Consider the following 25727-nt stretch of genomic DNA (forward strand, 5'->3'; position numbering starts at 1 on the left):
TAACTCATGGACAATTTCTATTTGAGTGAATACAGTCTGAGTACACAGAACAGCTGCTTCCCAAACCAGCAATATATCTGCCACAGCAAAGCTTCAGGACAGCTTGCTGTGTTAAGGCCACAGAGCTGAGCTTGTTATTTAGAGTTGAGACTAGTTAAACACATATAGCACAGTGTATTTAGTTAAAACATTAAAGAGTTCCTGCTTATGATGATGGGAAAGCCTAGTACTTTGGCTTACAGAAGGCCTTCAAAAGTTCTTCATTAACAGAAAAGATGGGGTTCAGGAATGTAGGTAGAAATTAGGTTGAATCAATCTAGATCAAAGAAGAAAAAGGAGCAGTTCTACTTCCAGATGCATATTTACCCCATGCAGTCACCAGGTGAGCCCAGAAATACGACTCATTTCTTTGATAATGATTAGTAAGCTTATTCTCCAGATCTTGAAGCTCCAGTCAGCAAGGGATGGGACTCTCTGAATCAGAAACGTGTTATGCCTAGTGTACATGAGCCAAGTCACCTTCGGGTAGTCACTATCAGCAAGAAGAGCTCAGGGACTTCCTCATTTCATCCTGAAGTAGACAACATTTATCCAATCATATGAATTGTACCACCAACTCGTCTGGAAACCAAAACAACCAGAAACTGCTTGAGGGTCACTGCAGTGAGCGCCGTACATACATACATGAGCACAACCAAGTTTGGTGCTGCCAGTCAGGTACTAGAGCATGCTTTATACTAACCAGAAGGAATGTAAGGATTAGGCAGATCACGTCTTAGCACAGACCTGGTTTAACTGGCACTGTGAGAAAAAGATATTTGGCTGGCAGCTCTAGACTCCTGAGGGCTTCAGGTAACTCTATCCATCAGTGGGCACCGGGTGATGCAGGAACCTCATGCACTTTCAGACATCTGGAGAATAAAAATATCCATAGCTTTATAAGGAGTATGTGTTTTATATAAGAGATCTCTCACATAAAAGCACAAAGACATCTCCTTCCAGGCAACAGTTTGCAGTGTAACCATGCACATCCTCTGACAATACTGTAACTGTGGATGGGAGCTCCCAAAGCAGTCACCTTATTTTCCATTGATTCTGGTGAGAACTGAAAACACTTCATGATTTGAGGGATCACTGATTCAGGCTGGTCAGTCAGATACTACCAAGGAATGTATAGAAAGGTCAAAAATGGGGTGGAGAGAGAAGATAACATAGGACTAGGCCTGCAGGTAGCAGCAGATACACCTTGTCCACATGAGCACACATCATAAGCTTTGACTGCAGTAAATCAAGGGGGCAGGGGCAGTTGTCTTTTCCCTTCATATCCCTATGGCTATTTAAGACAATAGCACGAAGTGAGAGGCAATACTGCGATCAGTAAAAGTGTATTCTGCTTTACACATGGCTGACATTACTCATTAGGAGCTTCTTGTTTCACAGCCACAACTCCGGATACTTTAGTTTTCAAAAAGTCAACAAAATGTGGAAGCATGAAGCTTCAAGTCGTCTGAAACATCCAGAGCCTATTAAATTTACTCGTGGGTTGTCACCTAGGAAGACTGTGTAATACTGCAAGGGAAAACAAGCTAAAGAAGGCAGATGCCTTAACAGCTACTAATTGGAATCTAATTACTCTTCCAATTACCTTTCCTCACCACTCAGTCCCCAAGCCAGCTACTGACAGACATCAGCTGTCCGTGTGGCATCTCAGCCAGCACAGACTGTATTGAGTGTGAAATCAGACGAGACACTGTTACACCAACATTAGCAGCACGTCTTTCAAACTCTCTGCAGTAGGAAGGCAGTGCTGAATATTTCATAGCACACAGTTATAGCTGGCATCTCATTTTTGAGGATACAGATACAGTATTTCTGCAGGATTCCAGTGCTGCATAGCTATAGACAAGTGATTAGATGCTATGTACAAACAAGCACACAGCCAAATCACAGTCACGCTGCCCTACCACGGCCTCCCCCATCCTTTTACTTGCATTTGGTCCCCTGCTGTTACAAGTAATTATGTCATATAATAACTTCTACCATAAATCCCTTCCTAACTTAAAACCCTGAGAAGGTTTCTTGCACATTGGAGGAGTGAAAACTAAATACAGTCTTTACTCCCCCAGGGAGATTTTTCTGTATGTTCTAAGGAATTGCAAATCCCCATCATCTGGAGAGCTACATATGACCTGGTTCTCAGTCGCCAACATTACAGCAGAGCCTGGAGGTGTCAGGCAGCTGCAGGATCCCTCTGCAGTAAGCCTGTAGCTGCTTGCACCATGAGCAAGCCCGTGCTGCCACAGCCTAAGCACACACAAAAACTGAAACCATCTCTGTTTACAGATGAGGAGCAGAAGCACAAAAATGCTTCCCCCAGATCACAGCAGACAGCTTCAGACTTCCTGCTTCTAATATAGGGCTATTGCCACAGGCCAGCCCTTCCTTCCCCCCCCCCCTCCCCTTTTTTCTTTTTTTCTTTTCTTTTTTGATTCAAACATGCTAGTTTTGTGGGGACCTGGATTTTGGAAGGCCACCAAGCAATGAGACTGTTTGAGGTATATAGATTTGGTCAACAGGAGAAGGGTTATCCATGTGCAGCTTTAATGTGAGTGTTACTACTGAGGACAGCTGTACATGATTACAATGGCATCATGGCAGCCCACACTGCTTTCCCACAGCTGCTGTCTGATAAATTTGTATTTTTCTGATTTCACATACTCTAGCATGCAGCATACACATGCACCACCCTGCTCCACAGGTGGTTTGGCCAGGCTGTGCTTTGGATCTACCTTTTTGCAAGCAGTTTCTCAAAGCACGCTTCCCAGAAAGCAGGAAAAAAAAATCTGCAACCACTCCACAGCTGGAAAAAAAATAAAAAATAAAAAAAATATATATATCAGTAAGTTAAGAAGCACCAGGGAATGTCCTCGAGCATTCACTCACTGGGGTACATGACTAAATAGTCCCCAGGAGGGTCCCCCAGCTAACCAGCATCCTCCTAAAGGCTTCCAGGATGAGCCGGGAGCAAGCATGGCTGGGGCATTCATCCAGCAGGGAACGCGGATGCCTCCGCCCTGTTTAACAGGAAAAGTACAGACAGAGGCTGTTCCATGACACTATGTCTCGGTGCCAGCCAACAGCCCCAGACGCACGCAATTTATTAGTATGTTCACAGCTTAGCTCCCTGTTAATTATGGCCTGTCAACCTGCTTGCCAAACTGTGCCGCTCCTCTTTAGATAGCGCTGGTGGAAGTAAATCATTAGCAGAAGAGACCAAAGAGAAGAAAAGAACTTTTGCTGTTGTTCTCCCCACTTCTTCCACCCAGCACAGACCATAAGGATCCCATAATCAATAATCATTCAGCTTTCTGCACAAATCATTGCTTGGGAAGACGCAGACAGGGAGATTACAGGCTGCAGACCAGAACTCCCCTCCCTTATGACCACACAGGGCACTCCCCCATTAATTAGCTGAACTCGTTAATCAGCGCCAGGAAGCTCCTAATAAGACCCAGAGACTCAGTGGTGTTTGACTGGTTGGTTTTTGTTCGTTTGTTTATTTTAAATCTGAAGAGAGATGATTACTGCTCTGCACGCAAATGGGTCAAGCTAACAGAATACAAAGCAGTTTTCTACCCCAAAGCATCCCTCTGGAAGAAAACTCAAGGTCAGGCTTGCATCAGTTTGTTTTCTTATTATGGGCAAATCTGGGGGGCACGTGGCAGCTGATCTTTGCCTCTTCTGATGCAAGTGAAAAGCCAGGCAGACAGCAGTGCAAGGGCAGAATGAGCTGTCAAGGGGGAAGCAGCTCCACTAAAGAGACAGGAGCAAGTCCTGCTTCCACAGGAGTCCCAAAGATTCCCAATCTTCTGAAATCCCAGCCATTTTCCAAAAATAAAAATAATAATAATAAATAAATAATTCTGTAACAGATACTGACCTTGTCAATACAAGGAATCCATTTTGAGAGTAGGAAATGGGGGAAGAGAGAAAGATGGTCAAAATGAGCACTGTATAAAAGGCTGCCTGTCTGCCTAAATGTAGCCAGCCTGCCTACCTACCTAAAAATGTCCTTATATTTTTAGTGATTTTTTTTTCCTTCACTCTGACCTAGACTGCAATATACTGTTCCACAAGAGGTCGAGCCATCTGTAGCTCACGATGAATGAACATACCTTTTATATTTTATGCAGGTTTTCTCCACTAAATATTACTCTGATTATTAAAAGAATGGTATTTCAATAATGGAAGGATTAAAATATTTCACTTAATCTAACATTTAACACAAGAGCTTTCTTTGGGGGATATTGCACTACTTTACAAACCACTGTTTTGCAAAAATGCATGAGCTTACCTCTGTGCTCAACTCAGACTTGAATTAAGTCAAAACTTTGACATTTTCCAGAAGTGCTGCTGGAAACCTCATCCCTATGTTCAAGGGGAAGGAGGGACAAAGGGAAGGACAGCTATTCATTTTCTATTATTCTTTTTGATAAGTAATATCAACTAAACATTTGTTGAACTTATTTCCTGTCTCTGCAGATGAATGTAAAGGGAATGTTTTAATCAATATTCCTGCATTCTGTTAGATCTATAAGATCTAAGCCCCTTGAAAAAATGGAGAACACTTGGAAAATGAGGATTTTTTTTTCTTATGCAGAACAAGGGGAGGATGTCAGATACAGCGGGGGAGTTCTCTCTCACCCCCCCCCCCCAGTTTTGCATATTCAATGTACCACTTTTTCACCCCAGCACATTCCTTAAGCCTTTAAGTAGAAGCTAGAGATTTAATGCATTTATATATGAATATATTGATAAAATAATCTTAAATGTATATGATTACATTTTACTTAAATTTTAAAATACGACTGGTTTTGCTTTTATCTGCTCTATTTCCATTTTAATGAGATGATCAAACTAGCTGGGCACCATCTGTATTTTAATTACTAAATCCCCAAACTGTTAAGTGTACATCAGAAGGCACAAATCTAGACATAATACCGAGTTCTTGAGATCCATGTGAAGTTAATATTGTAAGAATATTGACACAAGATAATAAAGCATACTAATTCTATCTTAATGCAAAATTTCAGCCTTGCCAAATAGCAGTTGATCTGATCTTGCATACTGCATCTACTGAAAGGAATTATATCCACATGGAATAAAACTTTATCCCAAGCCGACTTTTGCTAACAAATGGTATTTGCCTTCAACAATGAGTGCTTCTCTTCGCTTGCTGGGAATCAGAAACATCCTTGGAAAGACCAATGTGTTTTGGGGTAAAACCAGGATGCTACTGCATACAATTACAAGCCTGATTTGGCAGTATTTGCTTCCTGATGTACCTCCCTACAAAGCCACGAGTGCAGCATCTCAGAGTTAGTTTCACAGAAGCTGTCCCAGGGCCAGACTTCCAAGGTTGTTTTTGCAAGGATGAGAATCTGAGAGGAGATTTTTGACTCGTAAGCTGTGCACGCAGGCACGCAGTCCCACAAAACCCTTTGTGCAAAATTGCTGTACAGATTAAAATTGTACTGCTGCTAAGTTCCTTTGGTCAGATCAAGAAGAAATGTGCTTTAAAGCCCAAAATGCCTGTGTGCCTGAGATCACAAGGCTGCTAGCCTACTTAATCTGCAGCCACGTCCACGAACAACTCATTTCCTAACCTCTTTGTTCCGTGCCTCTTCTCTCTTCCTGTGCACAGTACAAAGAGTACAAGCAAAATGTGTCAGCCCTACCTTCAAGATCATCTCAGACATATGCTGAGAGATCTTTACAGTGAAGCGAGGCCATATATAGCAAGCAGCGCTTTTGCTTTGCGTTACTTTACAGCTCCAGCACACCAGCCCACATGATTTAGCTTGGGAAATTTAAGATGTTATTAGGGAGCAGGTCTGGTTCACAGCCCTGTGATTCAATACAAGGAAAGGATGTTTCACATCCTTTGCTTGTGATTTATATTAAATTAAGTGTGCTTCTGAGCTTGTTCTGCAGTTTGCATTTAAATGACATCTATGTAGACCAAGGTTTGGCAAAATTTCAAGGAAGGTTTATCACTTCAATTTCTCTTTCCCAAACTAGAGGAAAGCATGCCTGAGGCAACCCAGCAAGACACAGTCCCTCTCAAAGAGCCAAGGACACTGCAATCACAGCATCTCAATTCAGCGTGAGTGAAGATTCGAGTCCTGCCAAGTCCAGAAATCACCAGGAATTGGGATCAGGAAAATGCTGCTTTGCAGAAGATGCCATTACACTCCCACTCTGACCCTACTATGTCTCACTGAGTGCAAGACAGAGTAATACAGATGCTGGTAGGTCAGAGGACAAAGTCGTGGATCACTTCTCAGACATACTGGTAAATGTCACCCAGAAATGTTCAGAGCTGCAAGGCACCAAAGTGCTCTTGGAGACCCATGGTACCCAGCTTTACACATCCTTTCAGCACCAAAGTGCTTTCAGAAAGCTGGTCTCTGGGTATCTAACACTTTTTAGGCACATCAGGACTTTCAGTGTCTTGTAAGAAGTTCAAATTTTTTCTTTTTTGAGATATTTTTCTCCTCTGTTTGTAGAATTAGCATTGTACTGCTACAGTTAAACACCTGCTACCTTTACACAATTTTCTAGATAAAATAATTGTTGGAACTCCACAGGCCTACAAATGCTTCACAGCAACCTTGCATTACTTAAAATATGTATTTGGAAGCGTGTAGGCATTTTTAGTAATTGTCATTATTGTAGACATTTATCTCTATTAAGAAAAGCATGCTGTCCTTCCTTAATGACTGACATTATAATATTATTTTTATTTGATATTACTTTAATGCTACTTTTAAAAAGAACAGTTCAATAAATTCAATGGAATTTATGAAAATTTACAAATTAAATAACATGGTGTAGTTACTTCATTTAAGTAATTAAATACAACAATTCAAAAATTCAGTGTTTGGGGACATGTCTAAGAACTTACTCCACAAAATGGCAAAAATACATATTCAGCAGCACAAAACCAAAATTAGTCGGAGATATCACTTGGGAATTCATATTCGTCTTTGCTTTCCAGCTGTAGCATAGCCAGGTCAGCTTTTGGAGATGCTTTTCTCCTCATCCAAGACCTTCGACAAATAACTGCTTTGCAATGGAAATCAGTGAAGTGCCTGCATTTCATTACAACCACAGAACGACAAGCAAAACCGAAGCAAAACCATGCGTTGCTCTGGCCTCAGGGCTGCACGTGTGAACATGACCTTCTGAACTGCAGTGCGAGAAATAATGACCCAGTGTCAGGTAAAATGCTTCCACTGTGAGGGTGGGCTGAGACCAGACCAGGTCACCCAGGCTTGGGGATCCTCCACCCCTGAAGATATTCAAGCCTCAGCTGGATGTGGCCATGGACAACCTGATCTATCTGGATGTCACCTGAGCAGGGGCTGGACTGCACAACCTCCAGGGGTCCCCTACAATTTTCATTACTCTATAATGCTATAACTGGGGGGACACACTGCTTTTCAAAGGATCCTCAGCTGATCAACGTGTCCTCACTTGAGGCAGAGGTTTCCAACCTGGATAGCATAATGCTTAAATAATTAGGTGAATTAGGTTTTTAGGAGAAAATTCAGCTCTTAGGCAAGTGCAAGCACATATTCCACCTGTACAGGGCTTCCATCAAAGATACCTGAAATAATATAAATATCATTAAGGATATTGATATTCATTATCAGGCAGAACCAGCCTTCCTTTAGGTCCACAAAGATGAGAGGAAGGAATTATTGCTCAAGTTCGTGCCATGCTATTGTTGCTATCCATTTGGCTGGACCTGGCTTGCCATAGACCTGGCAAACCTTCTGCAAAATGGAATCCCCAGACTTTTCCCCAAAAGAAATTTAATATAAGCCATATGATACAAATCTACCCAGGCATCAACTACATGGCTATCTATCTTTCCTTTACTGTTTATCAGAGGGGACACAGTGAAGAAAAGTAGATTTGTACCAACATATCCACCACTAACAAAAGCAAATTCCTGCCTTGCTTCCAGGTTAATATTCAGTAATCTTTATGAGTCTGCATTTTCTGCAATTCCAGACTTTCTGAAGATTAGCTTGTTAATACATTCTTCTGCAACTCCCTCTCCTTTCTCTACTTGAGTTTTAACAAGTGAAAAGGATTTAAAAAAAATGCTTTTAATCTATTCTCTGAGGAATGACTCATTGAAAAGAGGAGAATAACCTTATCTAATTATAGCTGCCAGGATTTTACCTCCTGGTAAGTATACTAATACTCTTTCACTAATTGCAACTTTTCCCCTCCTTCCTTTAAGTTTTCAATTCCAGTCTCAAGCTGCTTCTTTATGGAAACATTTTTAAAAGTCATTACCACAAGATGGGTTTCCCCAGCGCAAATGCCAAGGGTTTAGGGGAGTTCAGAGCTCTTCCTCCAGACCGTGCCACTTTCCCACCTCAAAGCTTGTTTGAAAGACACAGCAGCATTGCTGTAACCATTTTATCTGAGGAAGCACTGTTTGCAGGGAGAGATATCTGTTATTAGACTGACTGGTGTAGCCGGAAAAAACACAGATTCCTCAGCTGAAAGAAGCCAGCCACAGGAAAAGACCTGTTTAATGCTGGGCCAGCATGCGTACACGTATCTGAGTCTTCTGTTTGGCTGCAAACTAAATGGTAACCACACATCTGGTAAACCACTGCAGCGATGCGTGGGGGTGCTTCCTTCAGTTGCGGTGAAAAGAAAGGTGAAACTCAGAGTTCAACTCACTGTGCAGAAACACCAAATAACCGTGCTCTTACCCAGACGAGAGTGAGACACACGTCCTGTCGCAACCACTTCCCACAAAAGGCAGCAGCTCTGCTTGTGAAGCACTGCTCTCAGTGATCCTGGAGCTGCATGTGTGGCTGCGGTATCATCCTCAGGGTCCTCAAACCCTAGAACTCAGTGCAGTGCTAAGATGTGTTGAATCACTTATTTCCAATCAATTCACAGCACCAGCTGCAAGGACGGGTCTCTTTAGGCCTACCACAACACTGCACCCCAGCAGTTCCACAGTGGAAGCACCCTGCTCTCAGGATATCCATTTACTGACAGAGCAGGGTGAGTTTTATGATTTCTGAGAGGGTTAGGGTGCAGATGGGTTGTGGGTTTTTTGGTTTTGTTTTGGTGTTTGTTTGTTTTTGAGAAAGCGACCTCTGTCGTCTCCTCAGCAATCCCTGCCCCTCTGGCTTCCTCCACCAGCTCCACTAGAGCTATGCTGAGCAATGCCACAAGGAAGCCTTAGGAATTCAGGCAGGCGAACCAACCACCATGTACTTCCCCCTCATAAGATACCAGAGGGGTAGCAGCAAATGTTTCTCTGCCCTTCTAATGAGAGCTATCCATGGAGCCAGCTAGGCTGCTGGCTTGGACTTTGCTGGCTGAGGAGACAAAAACAGACCCTAGCGTCAGAGGTATGCGGTCAGTGGAGACGCTCATACTTAAGAGGCCACCTAGCTGCCTCTGACAAACTGTTTCCAGTAGCTGTGAAAGACATCTGAAAGTCATAATATGCCAAGAATCAAAGCGATCGTTGCTAACTTCCTGTCACTGACATTTCAGCATCGTTTGCTTCCACTAGTAACGCAAAGAAAAACAAAAACAGAAAAAAAATCAACAAACCACCACCACAACAAAATCCCACCCCTCTACCACCTGGGTGTTTCATCTAGTACTGAAACAAATTGTTACTGAAGCAAATTGTTACTCCCTCACAAAAATCAGAGTCAAAGAGAAATCATTAGTCTACTCCCTCACCGCCTACTACTTCTCACATTTAACAGAGAATACTTGCAATCAAATTTCTAAGGCAGCGAGCAAAAATTTGCTATTAGAATAGTCCATCACCACAGGCCTTCCCTGCCTTCCTCCCACCCACAACCTTTAAGGGAAAGAACTGCAGCTCACTGGGAGCAGGGAGAAACCTTCCTTCCACAGGCAGAGCTGGGGCCTCTGCCCTACCAAGCTCCCCCTTGGGCCAATGCCTGGACATCACTTAGTAAATACGTTTGCACCTCAGTTACCAAGACAAACTGAAGTGCTCTAATAGGAGAAATGTGATTGAAATGTCAAAAGAGAAAGAAAAAAAGCCTGAAGATACAGGCTTTACATCACCCTCTTCACCAAGCCAGGCACCTGCTTACCTCGAGCTGCCCAAGTTTCCTCGTGCTACATCTCAGCAAAATTCCCTTGTATCCTCCAAACTGACACCCAATATTCATGTCCCAAGGTCAGAACAGATCAAACCCTTTTCCTGCTATTTTTCCCCCCTAAAGCAAAACAAACGATACACTGCCATAAACCTATTCTGCTATTTTTTCTCACCATGTTATCTAAATAATTAGAAGAAAGACCTTGCACACTCACCGCAGCTAATCTCACCCTGATCATTTTCCAAATTAATCAAGAGTCCAGACACAACCAATTACACATTAGTCACATGGCCAGCCAGAAGGACTTATCTTGCATTAATGAACATAATACTTGATTAAAATGTAGTTTTAAATTTAGCAATACATAACAACTTACAGAAGGAGGAAAGGGACAGAAGGACTGGAACTGTAGACTCAGTTATTCCTACTTATCACAAACAAATTAACATAAATTAAAAATCAGTCAGTACAGCAGAATAGCACACCACAAGTGCCAATATCCATGAAAAGGGGTTGTGCCTTAGACCTATCCCATATTGTTGGGTACATGTTGGGTACATCACTAATTCTTTGGGACGCAAGAGGCCAGGGACAAGCTGCTTTCTGCAGCAACTATATGTTCTCCATCAGGCGCAGCATTCGTATCAGCTTCCACTCTGCATTCAATTTCCTATTCCTCCATTTCAAACCATCTTATTGCATGGATGGGACCGGTACCAAATTTTGAATTTATCATGAGGAAGACCGTCATAGAGTTACTTCAGCTATTTGCTTCTGTCATTAAGAATGACCTCAGAGTGAACGGAGTGCATTTATAGTATTTCTACTTACACATCATATCCTAGGTTATTTGCAAGGCCACTGATTACCTTGGTAGGTCAAAATCCAAATCCTACTAGCCTTGGACAAAATGATGAAAATGAACACATAGCAACTGGTATGTTCCACGCACCATGGAACTGCAGCTTCTCTGTTCCTCAAATTTTACCTCTCAATGCCAGCTGAACTTATGCTAAAAGAAAAAAAAAAAAAAAAAGTATAAAAATAGGATGTAAAGCTGTTGGACAAAAAAAAAAAAGATTTTCCTCTCAGACAGTATGAAGTTAGATTTTGGTAGATTTATTACACAATTGCTCTTCCCACAAGAAGGAGGAAGTAAAACTGTTGCCATGCTGCAGAAATTTTATCTTCTACATGACTTGTAATTTAGGTATGTTTTGTGTACAAAAAGCAGAAATTTCGCCACCACTGCAGCTACAAAAGCATTTGTGAATGTGACTTGTCACGTATTATTTAAACTGTTCATACCATCTTTAATTGTAGGAAGAATATCTGAAAAAAATCATCACATCGCTCTTGCATTTAAAAATATCAGTCTTTCAGTTCATTAGCACACTTCTCATAAGCACATGGATACTCTTGTTCTTCAATCCAAAAAGGCAGCTACAGATATCCAACCATCAAAGCATTTAACAGAAGTAAATAAGTATTTCTTTAAATAATAATAATTTTTAAAATACCCTTCCCTCGTCAGTAACTCACCACCCATGGAGTTCATTCTGAAATCCTAACTTGTTACTTCTTCAAGGTAGACAAGTACCTTTGTGTGCACATACAGAGACAACACTTCATTGCACCTTATTTCCAACTACCGCTTTGTAGCGACCTAGACATTTAATACATATCTCTTTAAAGAAATTGGAGTGAATTTATTGTATAAAATTATGATTGGCATGGTACAGAAAAGTTCCTTTTAATGCACATTTCCCATTAACTTGTACACAAATATTACAAGTATCAAGCAAAATGCAAAAGTCTTAAGAACTAGTTCCATACTACAAAAGTGTTCACATAGTGAAGTTACTCTGGTTACAAAGTGTCATGGAAATAAAAGCACTTCAAAATACATATTTGGGAAATGTTCTTGAATAGTCAACACAACCTTAAGTTAGTTAAAAAACGGAAAGAGAAAACCTCTTCATAACACTACTGCTGTTTTAGCAAGATGGAGCAAAGTTCAGATCAGTTCATTTATTCAAGGATTGTTGAATTCCAAGGAATAAAACACTTTTAAAAAGTTTAGTTAAGAAAGGGCTCAATCATACTGTGATGACAAATAACGCCATCAAAAGTTATCTGGCTCTCTTGTTTTCACACAGGAGCTGTCAGAGGCAGAGATGTGTAAATGAACACTTCCAGGTATATACAGATTGTCTTTTTTTTAAAAAAACAAACAAAAAAGGAGACAATCTGAACTTTGTTATTTAACTAGTTTAGTTCCTAAGGTCACAAGACCCAAGAACAGCCGTCTGCAAAGGATACACATTTAAATAACAAAATCGAATTTTACTACCAAGGAATGCTTAGCTGTCAAGTTACCCACATACTGTACATTCTCACAATAAGACTGCCAAAGGCTACCAAATCTCTGCTTCCCATCTACCTTGAAGACCTATTGTTTTCAACAAGACAAAAATGGCTGGACCCTACAAACAGCCTTACAAAAAGGAGGCACAGTCATGTTTTGTTAGAAAATAACACGAAGACTGAAAGCATCCTCAAAAACTTACACAAAAATAACTACAAAATAAGTAACACATTATTGTTGTGTCAGATGACTTGTGTGTGTTTGAGCAATTGAACATTGGTGTGTATATCTACAGGAAACTCACACACACAATGTGTCACCTTCAGGCATTATTGATTTCCTTTTGCCCACACAGACATACATGCATACACACACACATGAATTATTACCAGGTTATCTAGTCTGTTCAAATGCAGTGAAAAACAGTTCATAGCACGCATAAAAGGAGCATTATCCAATACAGTGTTGTCTTGCAAAAATGGAGTCAGAATTCCTGAGTCTCAGAGACATTACTGTCCTCCTCCATTACTGGATTATTTATTTTTCCAAAGAAAACCTCTAGTTTTCATTTCTTCACTGTGATGAAATTTATAATAGATTGCGTCTTTAAAAAAAAAAAAAGTAAAACTTTTAGAAAAAAATACCAACTGAATTTTTAAAGCTTTTTAAAGGGAGGGAGGGGTTACTTATAAAATAAAGGCCACCTTCATGTAAGATTAGTAGTGTTATATCTCATACTTTTTGTTTGAAGGATAGATTTAGCTCCCTGTTCTGGAAGCCTTATTATATTCAGGTATGTGAGCTGCAAAACATCAATCAAAAGTATTTATAAATAGGATTAACATGGAACAGCCCTTTGTTACAATCACCAAGGTGGTAAAACCAATTCAACAGTTAGCTAGTTCATGAAGTTTCCTTCAAATAGTGCTAGTCACTGCAATCTATTATAACTTCTGCATTTTCCCTTTTCCTTTGCATATTACACAGTGTAACTTAAAATGTTATTTAAGAGCACTTCAGTCCCACAATGTAGGATTTAAGCTTGTGTGAATACATATGCATGGCTCTGCAACATTTTCAATGACTTACAAAAATACATTCAACCAAAATTTTATATAGGGTTCTCTCTTTCCCCTGCCCCCCCAGTCAGAAATGAAGGAAAAGCCAAATGGTCCCATCATTAGCAAAATAATACACTCCAAGGTCTGGAAGCAAAAGCACATTCAAGGATAACATACATTGAATTGCGTACTTTCTCATTCATCTTTATCAGTAATAAAGTTCTACTGCATATAATTATTCAGCCTTATAAATAATGCTAAGCAGAAAAATATTTACCTCTGTGCTACTTTTCTCAGTTTATAGAAGCATTTCTCAGTTTATAGGAGCAAAGAAAATAAACAAAAAAACTAAAGTGCAGACTACAGGCCATGATAGGCATAATAAATGACCAAAGGTGCAGCCAGACTTGCATTTACATCTTAAGTTACTTCACCATCTTCCATTTTTTGCTAGAAGTCACCCCACGTGCAATTCAAGAGCTGGTCAGTTGGTTTGTGCCATAGTACAACCTGTAACCATATGAATTCTTTTTTTTTTCAAAGCTAGTTGAATTGTCCATAGATATTTCTAGGCAATAGCTTAGGTTCACAAAACCTTACTTTATTAATACTTGAAATCACACAATATTGACACCTCCCCCAGAGAACGCCACTGTCCTTTTGTTGCAGTAGGTCATTGAACCACCGATGCTCGGCTGACAGTCTTTAACAAGAGATGTCTTCATTTCCATCTCACACGCTACAATAGCTGCGTTCAGTTCCACTTGAGCTCGGTGAACAACATAAAACATAAGTCCTATGCTGATAACAATCTGCAAATAAAACAAAGGAGTGATATAGGCTATATGAACTGTAAGCATGAATACAGAGCAACCGTTCAGAACAAAACAAAGTCATCAATGTAAAGATTCATGGAGGCATCTATTGACTTAATACTTCATACATTGAAAGGCAGATGGACTTAACCAACAAGTAGTTCTAAGTCAATGCATGCTGCTACTAGCATACCAAAACACAGACAGTACATAGAACTTAAGTGTTAATTGATTTGAAGATAGAGGTTGTGCGTTTCCATTGTTCCCCCATATCCTTTCAGAAAGCAAACTCCTCACCATATCTCTTGGCAAACCTAACTCCACAAAAAAATGTCAGTGTACCACTAGAAAGCAAGAAAGCTATTTTCCAGAAATCACATGAATAGTAGGTTAAAATATTAATGGTTATCTGCAACTTGCCAAACAGCAGAGGCAGGGTGATGCAGAGAAAAGGAAGTAAAACTTCTTGTCCTTGCCCTGCCAGCACGGAAGACTGCAAAAAGCAGCAGTGCTGCTTCTCAGACATCAGGAAAAAATAGGACAGAGTCACAGTTTCTGAGCAACTTACAGGAGCCTGTATGGGTTGTACTTGCTTTCTAGAGGATGAGCTCTGGGGAGGAACAGATGTTCATTTTTTTGTTTTAGGAGGAAATATAATCCAGAAGAATTCTAGTTTACATTTTTTTGCTCAGTATTGTATTAAGAATTTTTTAAACTTTCACCATAGAAATCACAAGGAATAAACCAGGACAACTTTTGCTTAGAAATCACTTATTTAATGTGTAATCACTTGTTAAAGTGTAGCATGGACTACACTTCTGAGAGTCAGCCTTTGGTTTCAATAAAACACTGGTTACAGTCTTCTGAAAAATCTTAAAATCCTCCTTAAAAAAATATAAATCTTCAAATAAAATCAAGCTGTCTCATAATGACAGTCCCATTAAAAGAAGTAAAATCTTCTGACTTTTAAAAAATGTTTTATAAAACTAGCTGAAATCCATAACTTTCTTTAAGAAAGAAAACAAAATAAAACTTTAAAACAAAGGTCTGGAGTCCAAAATCTGAACTTCATTAATTGGTAGGGCTATGTTTTCCAAGACATGAAGGACCATCACTTAAAACATCTGTCAGCATGGCATCAAAGATGCTAGAATATTACAGAGTAAAAGGACTGACAAGTATGGCCATAGTGTAATTGCACAATGAAGGCATATTGGAATCTCTAGCCCAACGTGCTGCTCAGAGCAGGGCTAGCTCTGAGATCAGACCAGGTTGCTCAGGACTTTTTTCCATTCAGGTCTTGAAACCTTCCAAGGATGAAGACTTGACCACCTCTCTGGGCAGCCTGCTCATTGCTTCTGGTGAAAACTATTCCCTTCACTAATTCAAGTTACAGGATTCAAAAGACTGCCAACTGAAATGTCAAAAAGAGACTCTGGATACCATGTTCTGAATTAATAGGAAAAACACTATTCTAAAAGCTTACCCAAATATTTAACCTTGACTAGTTTGAGACCAGTAGCCTCTGTTGCCTAGATGAATAATTTAAAAAATGTACACATAGACAACCGTGAAACGTGAAGGATTTTACTAAGCCAAAGTCCCATCAAAGCCACATAGCCAGGCAAAGCACCAGGCAGATGCCTGAGAAAAAAAATGGGAGAACATCAGTAATTCCTCCACTAATGGGCTCCTCTTGCCTTACTCAGTTAGTTCTTAAGAACTGCTCTCAAGGTGGTGAGCACTTCTGTTCAAACTTTCAACTTGCACTTACCTGACCAAGTTACACTGCACTGGCAACCCACATAAACACAAAGAGTCAATGTCATTATAAAAAAAAAAAAAAAACTTAAGGGGGGGGGGTGGGAACGACACGGGAAAGACCACTAAAAACTATTAACTCCTGAAATAACACTTCACAACTAAAATGAAAATTAATCAAGTTACCACTTATTTTCAATTTGATCTATTGAAAGTATTTACCTTACATGCACAAATGCATTTTTAATACTCAAACCTTTCTATTAAGCCTCTAAATGTGTTCCAACAACAGATAAATAACACAAAACAACACGTAAATGTGTTCCATTCCTAAGTTCCACTTAAGAACATACAAGTTTCAGGAGGGTGATGGGTTAAAATGGTCATAGTTAGCGTTTTATCTTAGCACTGTTAAACATCAGCTTTGTGATCATAAAAGGAGGAAGATAAATGACTGCAGCACGAACTGCAAGTCAGCAAACCATGGTAACTGCTGGTCTAACACAACCTAGAAGTGCCAACAATGTCAGAGAAGGCTCTAATATATAATCTTGTTCTGATATGTTCATTACCTTTATGCTTGCAATTGTCTCCAACTTCAGGCTTATCCCTAAGATTTACTGACTAATTATTTCATCAGCTAAGCTCATCAAAAGGTACTGTGCACTTCTGATGAATTTACCTCCTTGCAAAATTAGGATATTTTGATGTAGGCATTAGTAATATACTTCCACAGTACCTTTCATCCTAAAGACCTACGCAAAACTGAAAGTGTTCAGTGTTAACGGTGAACATGGCACAGGTTCTGGGTCAAAGCACCCTAAGAATATTACAGCTGGGAGCACACAGACTTTTGTGTAGGGGTGGTTTGACAAGTCTAAAATTCGGCAGGAGATTACCGCAGAGGGCAACAGAAGAAAATTTGACAGGACGAAATTGTGGCAGAAATAGAAAAAGAGAACACTGAGCGAGTTCTGCTTTGTATCACATGAGGTATGACAGAATTAAACTTTAATGGGAAAAAAACAAAACCAAAAGAAAGCAGAACATTGGAAACCTGTCCATCTGGGTTATCAAGCAGTCATTATGCCCGTGAAAAATGAGTGTCACCTCAGCTTTACACAATCTACTAAAAATACCAAAGTTATAAATTAAACACTTCTAAAACACCTGCTACTTTTCAATACCATACACCACGGCTCGGCTCTCAGACTGCAGGAGGTCGGCTGCCGCAGACTAGGGAGTTGTTATGCCAACAGAGAGCAGCTCCTAATACTTGAGACAAGCATCTGCCCCACACATCCTATAACCCAGCTCTTTTATGCTGGAGGCTCTACAATCTACAATCTCAAAGAGAAACCAGCAGTGCAAAATCTCTACATCTCATAGACATTCCTAAGAGCACAGTCTTCAAAGTGAAGATTCAGTGACTTGAAGAGACAATGCTATAGGGAGAAAGCTTGCCTACTACCTCCAGAAGCAAAATCCTATCTCAAATCCCACTGGTACGGCAGATGAACAACAAATAAAAGGGATAAAGAATGTTCCCAAACAAGTAGAAGACTGTTTCTAAGAGTAATCACTTATGAAGTTGGACACAGACTGACATTACTGTTACCAAACTCTGTGAAACCCCTTGTATTAACTTACCTGTAAACTGAATATAAAATAGCCACTAACACTTTGTTCTGCGATCACATCCTCCATGGTACGCAAGGTAGTGCCCAAGTATGAGTTCAGGAGCTGAGTAGGAAGCAGCCCAACAGAAGAAGCCATCAAGTAGCTGGGTAGGGACAAATCTGTAACCTATAAAAAAAAAAAATAATGTAAGAAGCCACAGCACAACCTACATGTGTAACCAATTAGACTGCCTCTCCCAGAAACATCTGTGCCAAAAAATAAAAACAAACTTTTCACTGTCAGAGAACACAATAAAACAATATGTGGCTAGTTTTCATCTGGCCTTTTTAAAGTTACTACATTTTATTTAATTTCATCGTACATTAAACAATATCTCTGTGCAAAAGTCGTAAGTAAGGATGCAATTACACCGTTCGCTTGAGACGTTTATTTCTTCATGGTGAACAGAGCCCTGCAATTTATGAGACTGCGAAGAAAGTATTTTACCAAAAGTGAAAGTCTAAAGCAAAAATTGATGTATATCATCTATTTCCTATGGGTTTTACAAGTATGGCAACTAATAAAAGAGGTAATTGTTCAAAATGTCACTGTACTAAATAAGATCGAGGTAAACAGAATGGCAGATACAATTTGCCTCTGCAATTGGAGTTACATAGCTCATTAAGATATATATGTATATCAATTATGTCTATAGACATCTAAATAGGCATCATGAAGATTCTCTACCAAAGGCAATTTTATATCAAACTTCAATTAGTGAACAAAACAGTACATATGACTATAGTTTCTGTTATTTTTTTCCTGGGAAAAAAAAAAAAAAAAAAAAAAAAGGAGTAACATTTCAAGAGATCTTCATTTCTTTGCTGAGAAATTTCTCTTTGTAGCCCGTACACGGACAGTTTATATATCCAACAGCTTACATAGCACTAGCTAACTTAATATCAGCAGCCATTGAAAAAATACTAAAATCAAGATCCAAGAGTCCAATATATATTTATGCAAGAAGATGAAAACAGAATGAAACAATGGGTTAAAAATAAAATGTCTATAGAAAAGGCGATTTTGAAACAAGCCATCTAATGAGTTTTCTAGACTATTCAGTTGATCAAATAATAATAAAACAAGTTCTAATTAAGAACAGCTCCTAACACTGGGAGTCTACATGGAAATTATTGACCTTGACAGTTCTGTACAATCATGAAGACAAGAGAATAGCAGCGAAGTTATTTATTTCATCATACTATTCTTAAAATAAACTTTGATTACTATGAAAGTCACAATGCTGGATTCTCGCAGCTCTAAGCACTATGAGTGGAAAGATTTAGGGAGAAGGAAGGGCAATGGAGGAGGAAAATGCAATGGAGCATGAAGATCAAGAATAATTCATGGGAATAAGATCCAATAAGCCAATTCCAATCTTCACGCTGCAAATTACAGTTCCCGTGGACTTAAATATATATCAGCAACACAAATAAACTTGTGTAGAGAAGGAAATATATTAATTTAGATTTCTAATGAAAAAGCACTACATAATCATGTCAGAACTTCGTATTTGACTGATGCTTTCAAAATAGTTAAAAAGAAAAAAAATCATAGTAATCTGGGCCATGTAATAGGGATGCATAACCAAAACTTCCCTTATTGCCAAGAGAATGAAAGAACTGCTATTAAAAGTCTCTGATATACTAATGCTGAGGCAAGATTTGCTAAGTAGGACACTGTCATTAGACGTAATGGAGCTGGGAAAGTTCCCAAAGATTGTTTTAACACTCCTGGGCACCTCTTTCATTTCTGAATATGTATTAAGGACACTCTAGTTGCAGAGGAGCGTGTTTGCACATCTGTCCTAAAGCATCTGGACACTCTGGGCCATGAGAGAGACAGCTTCCAAATGAAGGAGAGGCTGCCAACAGACACGTTGGACTGTGATTTGTGCATCCCACTCAAAGGAGAGATAATGAGAGGAAAGAAAGAATCTGTAGGTGTCCTTTTGACTCCTGGTTTGTGGGTTTTAGATCTACATCAGTATCTCTTCCCCCAGAAAGGGTAAGAAACAGATGGTGTCCCTACCTGAAGAAAAAAAAAAAAAAAAAAAAGACATTTTCAGTAAAACTTACGGCTTATCTTATCTTTCCTTCTGCAAACTTGTACCTGTTCTAGAGGTCTGCCAAACTGCAGTCCGTGTGGCCACGCCGCCAAACAGAGGCTCCTAGTGTTTCTGGGGAAAGCTCACGTCAGCAGAAAAATAACACCAAAATCCCAAAGCAAGCATGGCTACATCTGTGTTACAGGCTGTAGCAACATGTTAAAATAAATTTAAGAACAAACTAACTGCTCTGTTAACAACAGTGTTAAACAGAAACTCTCCCACTGAGCCCTGGACAGGCTTTGTCTGATAAAAATTTTTGTGCTTTCTTTGCAGCTGACCCCTTTGGTTCGTTTCTGTCAAAAAACAAATGCTTGTGTCAGGATGCTGTTAGGGGGTCACATGCCTCTGGGGACTGCTGCAGACTTCCCTCCCCTGAATTCCTGAGTCCACGAGTTACAGATCAGGTAGGCTTAGCAGCTGAGAGCAAAAGACAATACTGATGCTTTTCACTTACTCGAGGAGGAAAAAAAAAAAAAAAAAAAAAAGTACAGAACAAGAACAACCAAAAAATAGCTACCAACTCTCCAACAAGCAAAGTAAGCAGGCTGCACATGTGCCTGCAAAGCACTTAACATTTTTTGAACTCTCACTTCACTGAGAAGTATTAGTGAAATATTTCTGGAACCGGAGACATTCACTTGGACACTAAAGTGTTTAGTCAGCTTACCTCTCCCACATCACACCCCTCTCAGAAAAGAAAAAAAATAATTATGAATTCTGATCTAGGCTACACCAGGTACTGCAGACAATCAGTTTGCATGTATCTGTCACCAGGGACCCACTAGCTGGAAGGAGGTGATAACCTGCATACCATGCCCCCATCCAGACCTACCTTCAAAATGTTCAGGGTTGCAGAGGGGAGAGGGCTGTGCGTGGGCAAACACTTCAGCAGGAGCTATCAGCACAGCACTGGCCACCCTGGCAGCACGTTACAGGAGCAAGAAATAAGCAAAACCCACTCAAAGAAATATACAAACATGCTTTCATTTTACAAGTCCCAAGGTTTTCCAGAAAAGGCATGTAAATATATTACTCTGCTGCTCCCAATTCTCAGTGCTTTCCCAGAGAAGCACAGAATGGCCTCAAGGAGTTTGTGTCCGCCTGGTGAAAAGCTAAGAAGAAATTCCTGTTTCTTAAAAAGAAATTTTCTACTTAACACTGTTTCAAAAATACGATCCTATCACTAGTCAAATGCCAGGAAGCTCTCTTCCTTCTTCCCATAAATTTCCCTGCAATTGCAGCTGCCCACAGCACTCAGCACACGGCGTGTGCCAGCCCTGCAGATGACCCTTCTCACCTCGAGGTTATCACTTGGTCCCCAGACCTCATGTGTCACTTCCTCCCTTCCCTTTCATTCAAGTATCACCAGTCACTCGGTCTCACCAGTTTAATTATAAACATGAATACAGAAAACACGCGTAAACCAGACTGATGGAAAATTAAAAGATACTTAAGTTTTCTAAAGACTTCAGTTCACTCTTCTTCACTATTAAGAACAAACCTTTTCAAATTCATTGCTTAAGTAGTAAGCACAGGGAACAAATGGATGGCTAGGACACCCCAAATCCCCTTGCATTTTAAATTTAAGTAGTGCATTAAGTTTTCAAATAAGTCAGTTTTCAAAGAAATCACAGCTCAGTCTGTTGGTAGACTTCTGTATTTCACACATACCTTAAACTTGACTCAAAGTGAGAAAGAGCTTTGAAATCCCAGATTTGGTGCAACATTCTTATTTTTCAGTAATGTAGCAGCTCATGTTAAATGTTCTCAATTAAAAATTGAACACTGCGTTATTTGACTAAGCTGTAAAGTAATAAATCAGGAGTAATAAATACAACTCCCCAAACTAATTTTAGCAAGCAACATCCAAGTTATTTGACTTACTCAAGAATCTAGTTTCATCTCATTTCCTATTTGTTATTTTTACACTGAAACCTCAGTAAGAAAATTACTTAGCTCGCAGTGCTCTGAGAATACAAAATACTGATTTACAGCATCATTATAATATTACACTGGCCTGACTACTCTGCTGAATTGTTTCCAGACATAGCAGAATGGTTAGGCCCGGAAGGAAATCATTTTAATTTGGTAATTCTCTGGTCTCTTCTGATACAGCACTGCTGACTACTTCGGGTGAGACCCAGGAGCTATGGAAAACCAAGGCATGACAGCTCCCAGCCATTAAAAGGGTCCCGGCGTAAAAGCTTCATCAGGACCCCGTGGCTCGGGAGGGTCCCAGGCAGAGCTGCCTGCCCTGCTCCCTGCTGCTCTCGTCCCACTGGCCACGTCTGCATCCTCAGTCCCACAATACAGAGGAGTATATAAAACATAAATGAAATGAGATTCTTCTCATTCCTAACAAGGAAATGGTTAAAGGATCTACTTGAAATAAGTGGCTACAGCTCTTGAGACTAATGCCCCAGCACCCGCATCTGCTATTAATTTTATACGCAGTGATCGTTTATTTGGTGTGCAGGGGAAACCCTGAAAATTCTGTGGATGAACTAGCTTAAGTTCTGCTTAAATAAGAAACTTGGTATTCAGTAATCTACTCACTTCAACCAGCTGATTCTTCAAAATTAGGACTGCAAATGAGGAAAGGATAGTGTGCCGTAAGAAAGTGGCAGACCAAATGGTTTATTTATAGGGTCTCTTCCTTAAAGCACATAGGAGTTACTGTTAAACATTAAAAATATTGCCCAATCTGGTGTGCTTTGTTTTGATTTCTCCAAGTTAGCAGACACAACCGAGGCGTACTACAGTCTGAAACGGATTCTTTAGACAAAGCATTTGGGAAGAGCTGAGGTCTGAGATTGGCACCTCATCAACAGCGTGAACTCAAAAAGGTATACACCGTGTCCTTCCTTACTGTCTCCTTTGAGATGATCAAAAAGGACAGAAAGATTGCAAGTTTTAAATAATAAATTATTCGTACAGTATGCATCTATCTTTATCTGGAAGCAGGAAAGAAAAGCAACCCAGCCCTTTGCCAGACTCATGTGAACTCACTTTCACCGATGTACCGAGTCCCTTTCCAGCTCTGTGTCTGTACCATACTGCTCTGCCCAAAACACGCTGCCTCTTTCACACGCAAGGACTTAACGCCATGTATGGATTTGCTAGATGCATGATACATACATCAACCAAAGAACTTTAATCTGCGCGCTGCTTTCTTTGCAATGCAAACATTGATGTTAAGTAGGTTAGGGAGTAGTTTAGACGAGGCTGCTTGAAAATACAACTTTTCCACCCACTCGGATCACTTCACAAGACACAAGCTGCCAAGTCCTTCCACGGATTTTGCTACAAAGCATCTCGGTGCATCCTCCCAATGCTTAAGCCTCGAAAGGGGGCAAGCAGACCGTAACTCTCAGGCAGTGCCACCGAACGAAGCACCTAGAGAGCGCGCCTCCTCGGGGACACGCGGCGATGCTAGCAGGAGGCAGCGGGCTCAGTTTTAGCACCGCTAAAGGGCTCCGAGGCTTCCTCCAGCCGGCCCCGTGCGGGACTCACCGCGAAGACGGCGTTCTGCAGCCCGAAGGGGATGGGTGTGAGCCTGGCCAGGGCCACCACCTTGAGGCCGCTGCCGCCCTCCACGACGCGGACGACGGCGCTGAGCGTCGTGCTGCCCTGGATCCTGGCCAGCGCCCAGCGGGCCAGCAGCCGCCTGCAGGCCACGTGGGCCACCAAGGTGCCGACCAGGACGCCCAGCACCATCAGCCCCATGCCCAGCACGAAGCCGTAGAGGTAGCCGGCGGCCACGTTGAGCAGGATGTAGCCCCAGCCGCAGGGGAAGGACACGACGATGAAGCCGGCGGTGAAGAGCAGCACTCCGGCCAGGCTGTCCAGGCTCTCGGCCCACAGCAGCAGGTCCCGCAGGTACTGGCGCACCAGGGCCAGCGAGGCGAAGCAGAGCGCGGCCAGCACGCAGACGCCCAGGCAGCTCTTGCACCAGCAGGTGCCCAGCAGGCAGCAGGAGCAGCGCCAGCCCCGGGGCTCGGCCAGCCCGGCCCCTCCGCCGCCCGCCTCGGGCAGCTGGCACAGCAGCAGCTCGGCCGGCGCCAGCCCGCCCTGCTCGCCGTAGGGCCCCAGCAGCAGCCCGCCGGCCCCCGCCGCCTCCGCCGGGACGAAGCCGTCGCCGCCTCCTCCTCCTCCTCCTCCTCCTCCTGCCGCCGCTCCCCGCCTCCCCGCGCAGCCCGCGGCCAGGGGCGGCCGCTCCCTCATCGCCCCGCCATGGCCCGCTGCGGGCGGCGGAGCCCGGCCGAGGGCCGGCCGGGGGCGGGGAAGCGGCAGCGGGGAGGGCGGGAGGGAAGGGGCCGCGCTTCGGCTGCTGCTTCTCGGCCGCCGCCGCCGCCGCTGCTGCTGCCGCTGCTACCGCAGCCGCTGCCGCCTTCGCGCTGCCTCCCCTCAGCCGCGCCGCCCATCTCCCGCTCGGCTCCGGCAAGCGCCCGGCGGAGCGGCCGTGCCGATGTGGCAGCCCCGGACGCCGCTCAGGCAGCGGATGGGGAGGAGGCTGCGCTCCGGGGGCGGCGGCAGGCGGCAGGCAGCGCCCCGCTCCGCTCCGCTCCGCCGCGGGGCTCGGCGGCAGGCAGCGCCCCGCTCCGCCCCCAGCCCCGGCCCGCCCCGCTCCCAGCCCAGCCCGGGTGTGCCCCAGCCGGGCGGGGGGAGACTCCGGAGCCGCCCCCTCGGCTTCCCCTCACGGCCCCGGGCACCGCCTCCCCCCCGGCCCGTAGCCCTCCATCGGCCCCTGTGTGCCCCGGGGGCTCCTCGGCCCGCTTCTCACAGCCCCTTGGTCAGGGAGGAGGTTGAGCTGTGGGGCTGCAGCCGGCTGTTTTCTGGCAGAAGTGTGTGCTCGGGAGGCTCTGACTAGCCGGTTGCTCCCAGCCCCCCGGGATGTGTTGGCCGCTCATCTCCTCTACGTGAATGGGCTTCCACAAGCACTCCATTTTCTGCCTCTCCACAAAGTAGAGACACCTCCCCAGGCAGCATCTGGGGTTTTGGGGTGACAGCAGAGCCCCAAACGGGGAGCCAGCAGCCTCCAGCAAGCCTGGGGCACGGACGGACCCTCAGCCAGCAGCCCCAGGCCTGGGCACCCAAGGGGACTTCTGGCACAGCCGCATCCTGCTGCTTGCAGAAATGAGGGCAGCCAGCTCACCCGACCGCTCGTCGTGTGCCTGCAGGCTCCGACACACTTTTGGATGATTTGTGCTGGAGTTTTGAGCTGTTGCTAGAAAGAATGGGGCGGCCTGAATAAGCAGGGAGGGCATATTTGAGATGGGTGTTTTCTCAGAAGCCTCGCCTCTGCTCGCAGGCTTCGCGCTTCGCTATTGCTCTGGCATTACTAATGATAGCAACAGCACAGTGCAGAAAGGGTTCTGTTTTCTTTACAGCATTTAAAAGTACAATATGCTCCGGTGGAGTTATATTCTTCTGCTGGGAAATTTACCAGCGGATACAAAATGAGAATGTGTGTGGGAGTTGTAAAGGTTAAAAGATGATTAAATAAATAAAAAAAAAATACCCAAATCTCAAAATGAAGAACGTGTCTTCAGGAACATACCACAAATATGTTCACTTGCAAAATATGCCACCCAAAATGATATAACCTGGGTAATCCAACAAATCAGCCTAAGAAAATGACAGATGTCTTTGAGCACCACAGCAGAATGAAACAATCCTGGCAGACTGTACAGCAGGGAAGCTGCAGATAAATACCCATGGCATAATCAGTTTTGTTTT

The 25727-nt window shown here is 42.5% G+C and overlaps 1 protein-coding gene and 2 long non-coding RNA genes across 3 annotated transcripts; 1 reads left to right on the top strand and 2 right to left on the bottom strand.

Annotated features, from left to right (window-relative positions):
• Positions 1-2558: 2558 nt before the first annotated feature.
• LOC137851828 (uncharacterized) lies at positions 2559-3452 on the bottom strand. The gene is made up of 3 exons (XR_011093508.1): positions 3334-3452; positions 2944-3074; positions 2559-2860 (listed from the first exon to the last, which is right to left on the bottom strand). It is a non-coding gene; the product is annotated as an uncharacterized lncRNA (long non-coding RNA).
• Positions 3453-3517: 65 nt separating this feature from the next.
• On the top strand, positions 3518-6727 carry LOC137851275 (uncharacterized). Its single transcript, XR_011093101.1, has 2 exons — positions 3518-3667; positions 6082-6727. It is a non-coding gene; the product is annotated as an uncharacterized lncRNA (long non-coding RNA).
• Positions 6728-11881: 5154 nt separating this feature from the next.
• TMEM64 (transmembrane protein 64) lies at positions 11882-24358 on the bottom strand. The gene is made up of 3 exons (XM_068672237.1): positions 23502-24358; positions 17849-18004; positions 11882-14434 (listed from the first exon to the last, which is right to left on the bottom strand). Exons 1-3 carry the CDS (start codon positions 24210-24212, stop codon positions 14240-14242), a joined length of 1062 nt encoding a protein of 353 aa, XP_068528338.1. The 5' UTR covers positions 24213-24358; the 3' UTR covers positions 11882-14239.
• Positions 24359-25727: the final 1369 nt, after the last annotated feature.

The sequence above is a fragment of the Anas acuta genome, chromosome 2, assembly GCF_963932015.1.
Source record: "Anas acuta chromosome 2, bAnaAcu1.1, whole genome shotgun sequence".
Classification (NCBI taxonomy): Eukaryota; Metazoa; Chordata; class Aves; order Anseriformes; family Anatidae; genus Anas; species Anas acuta.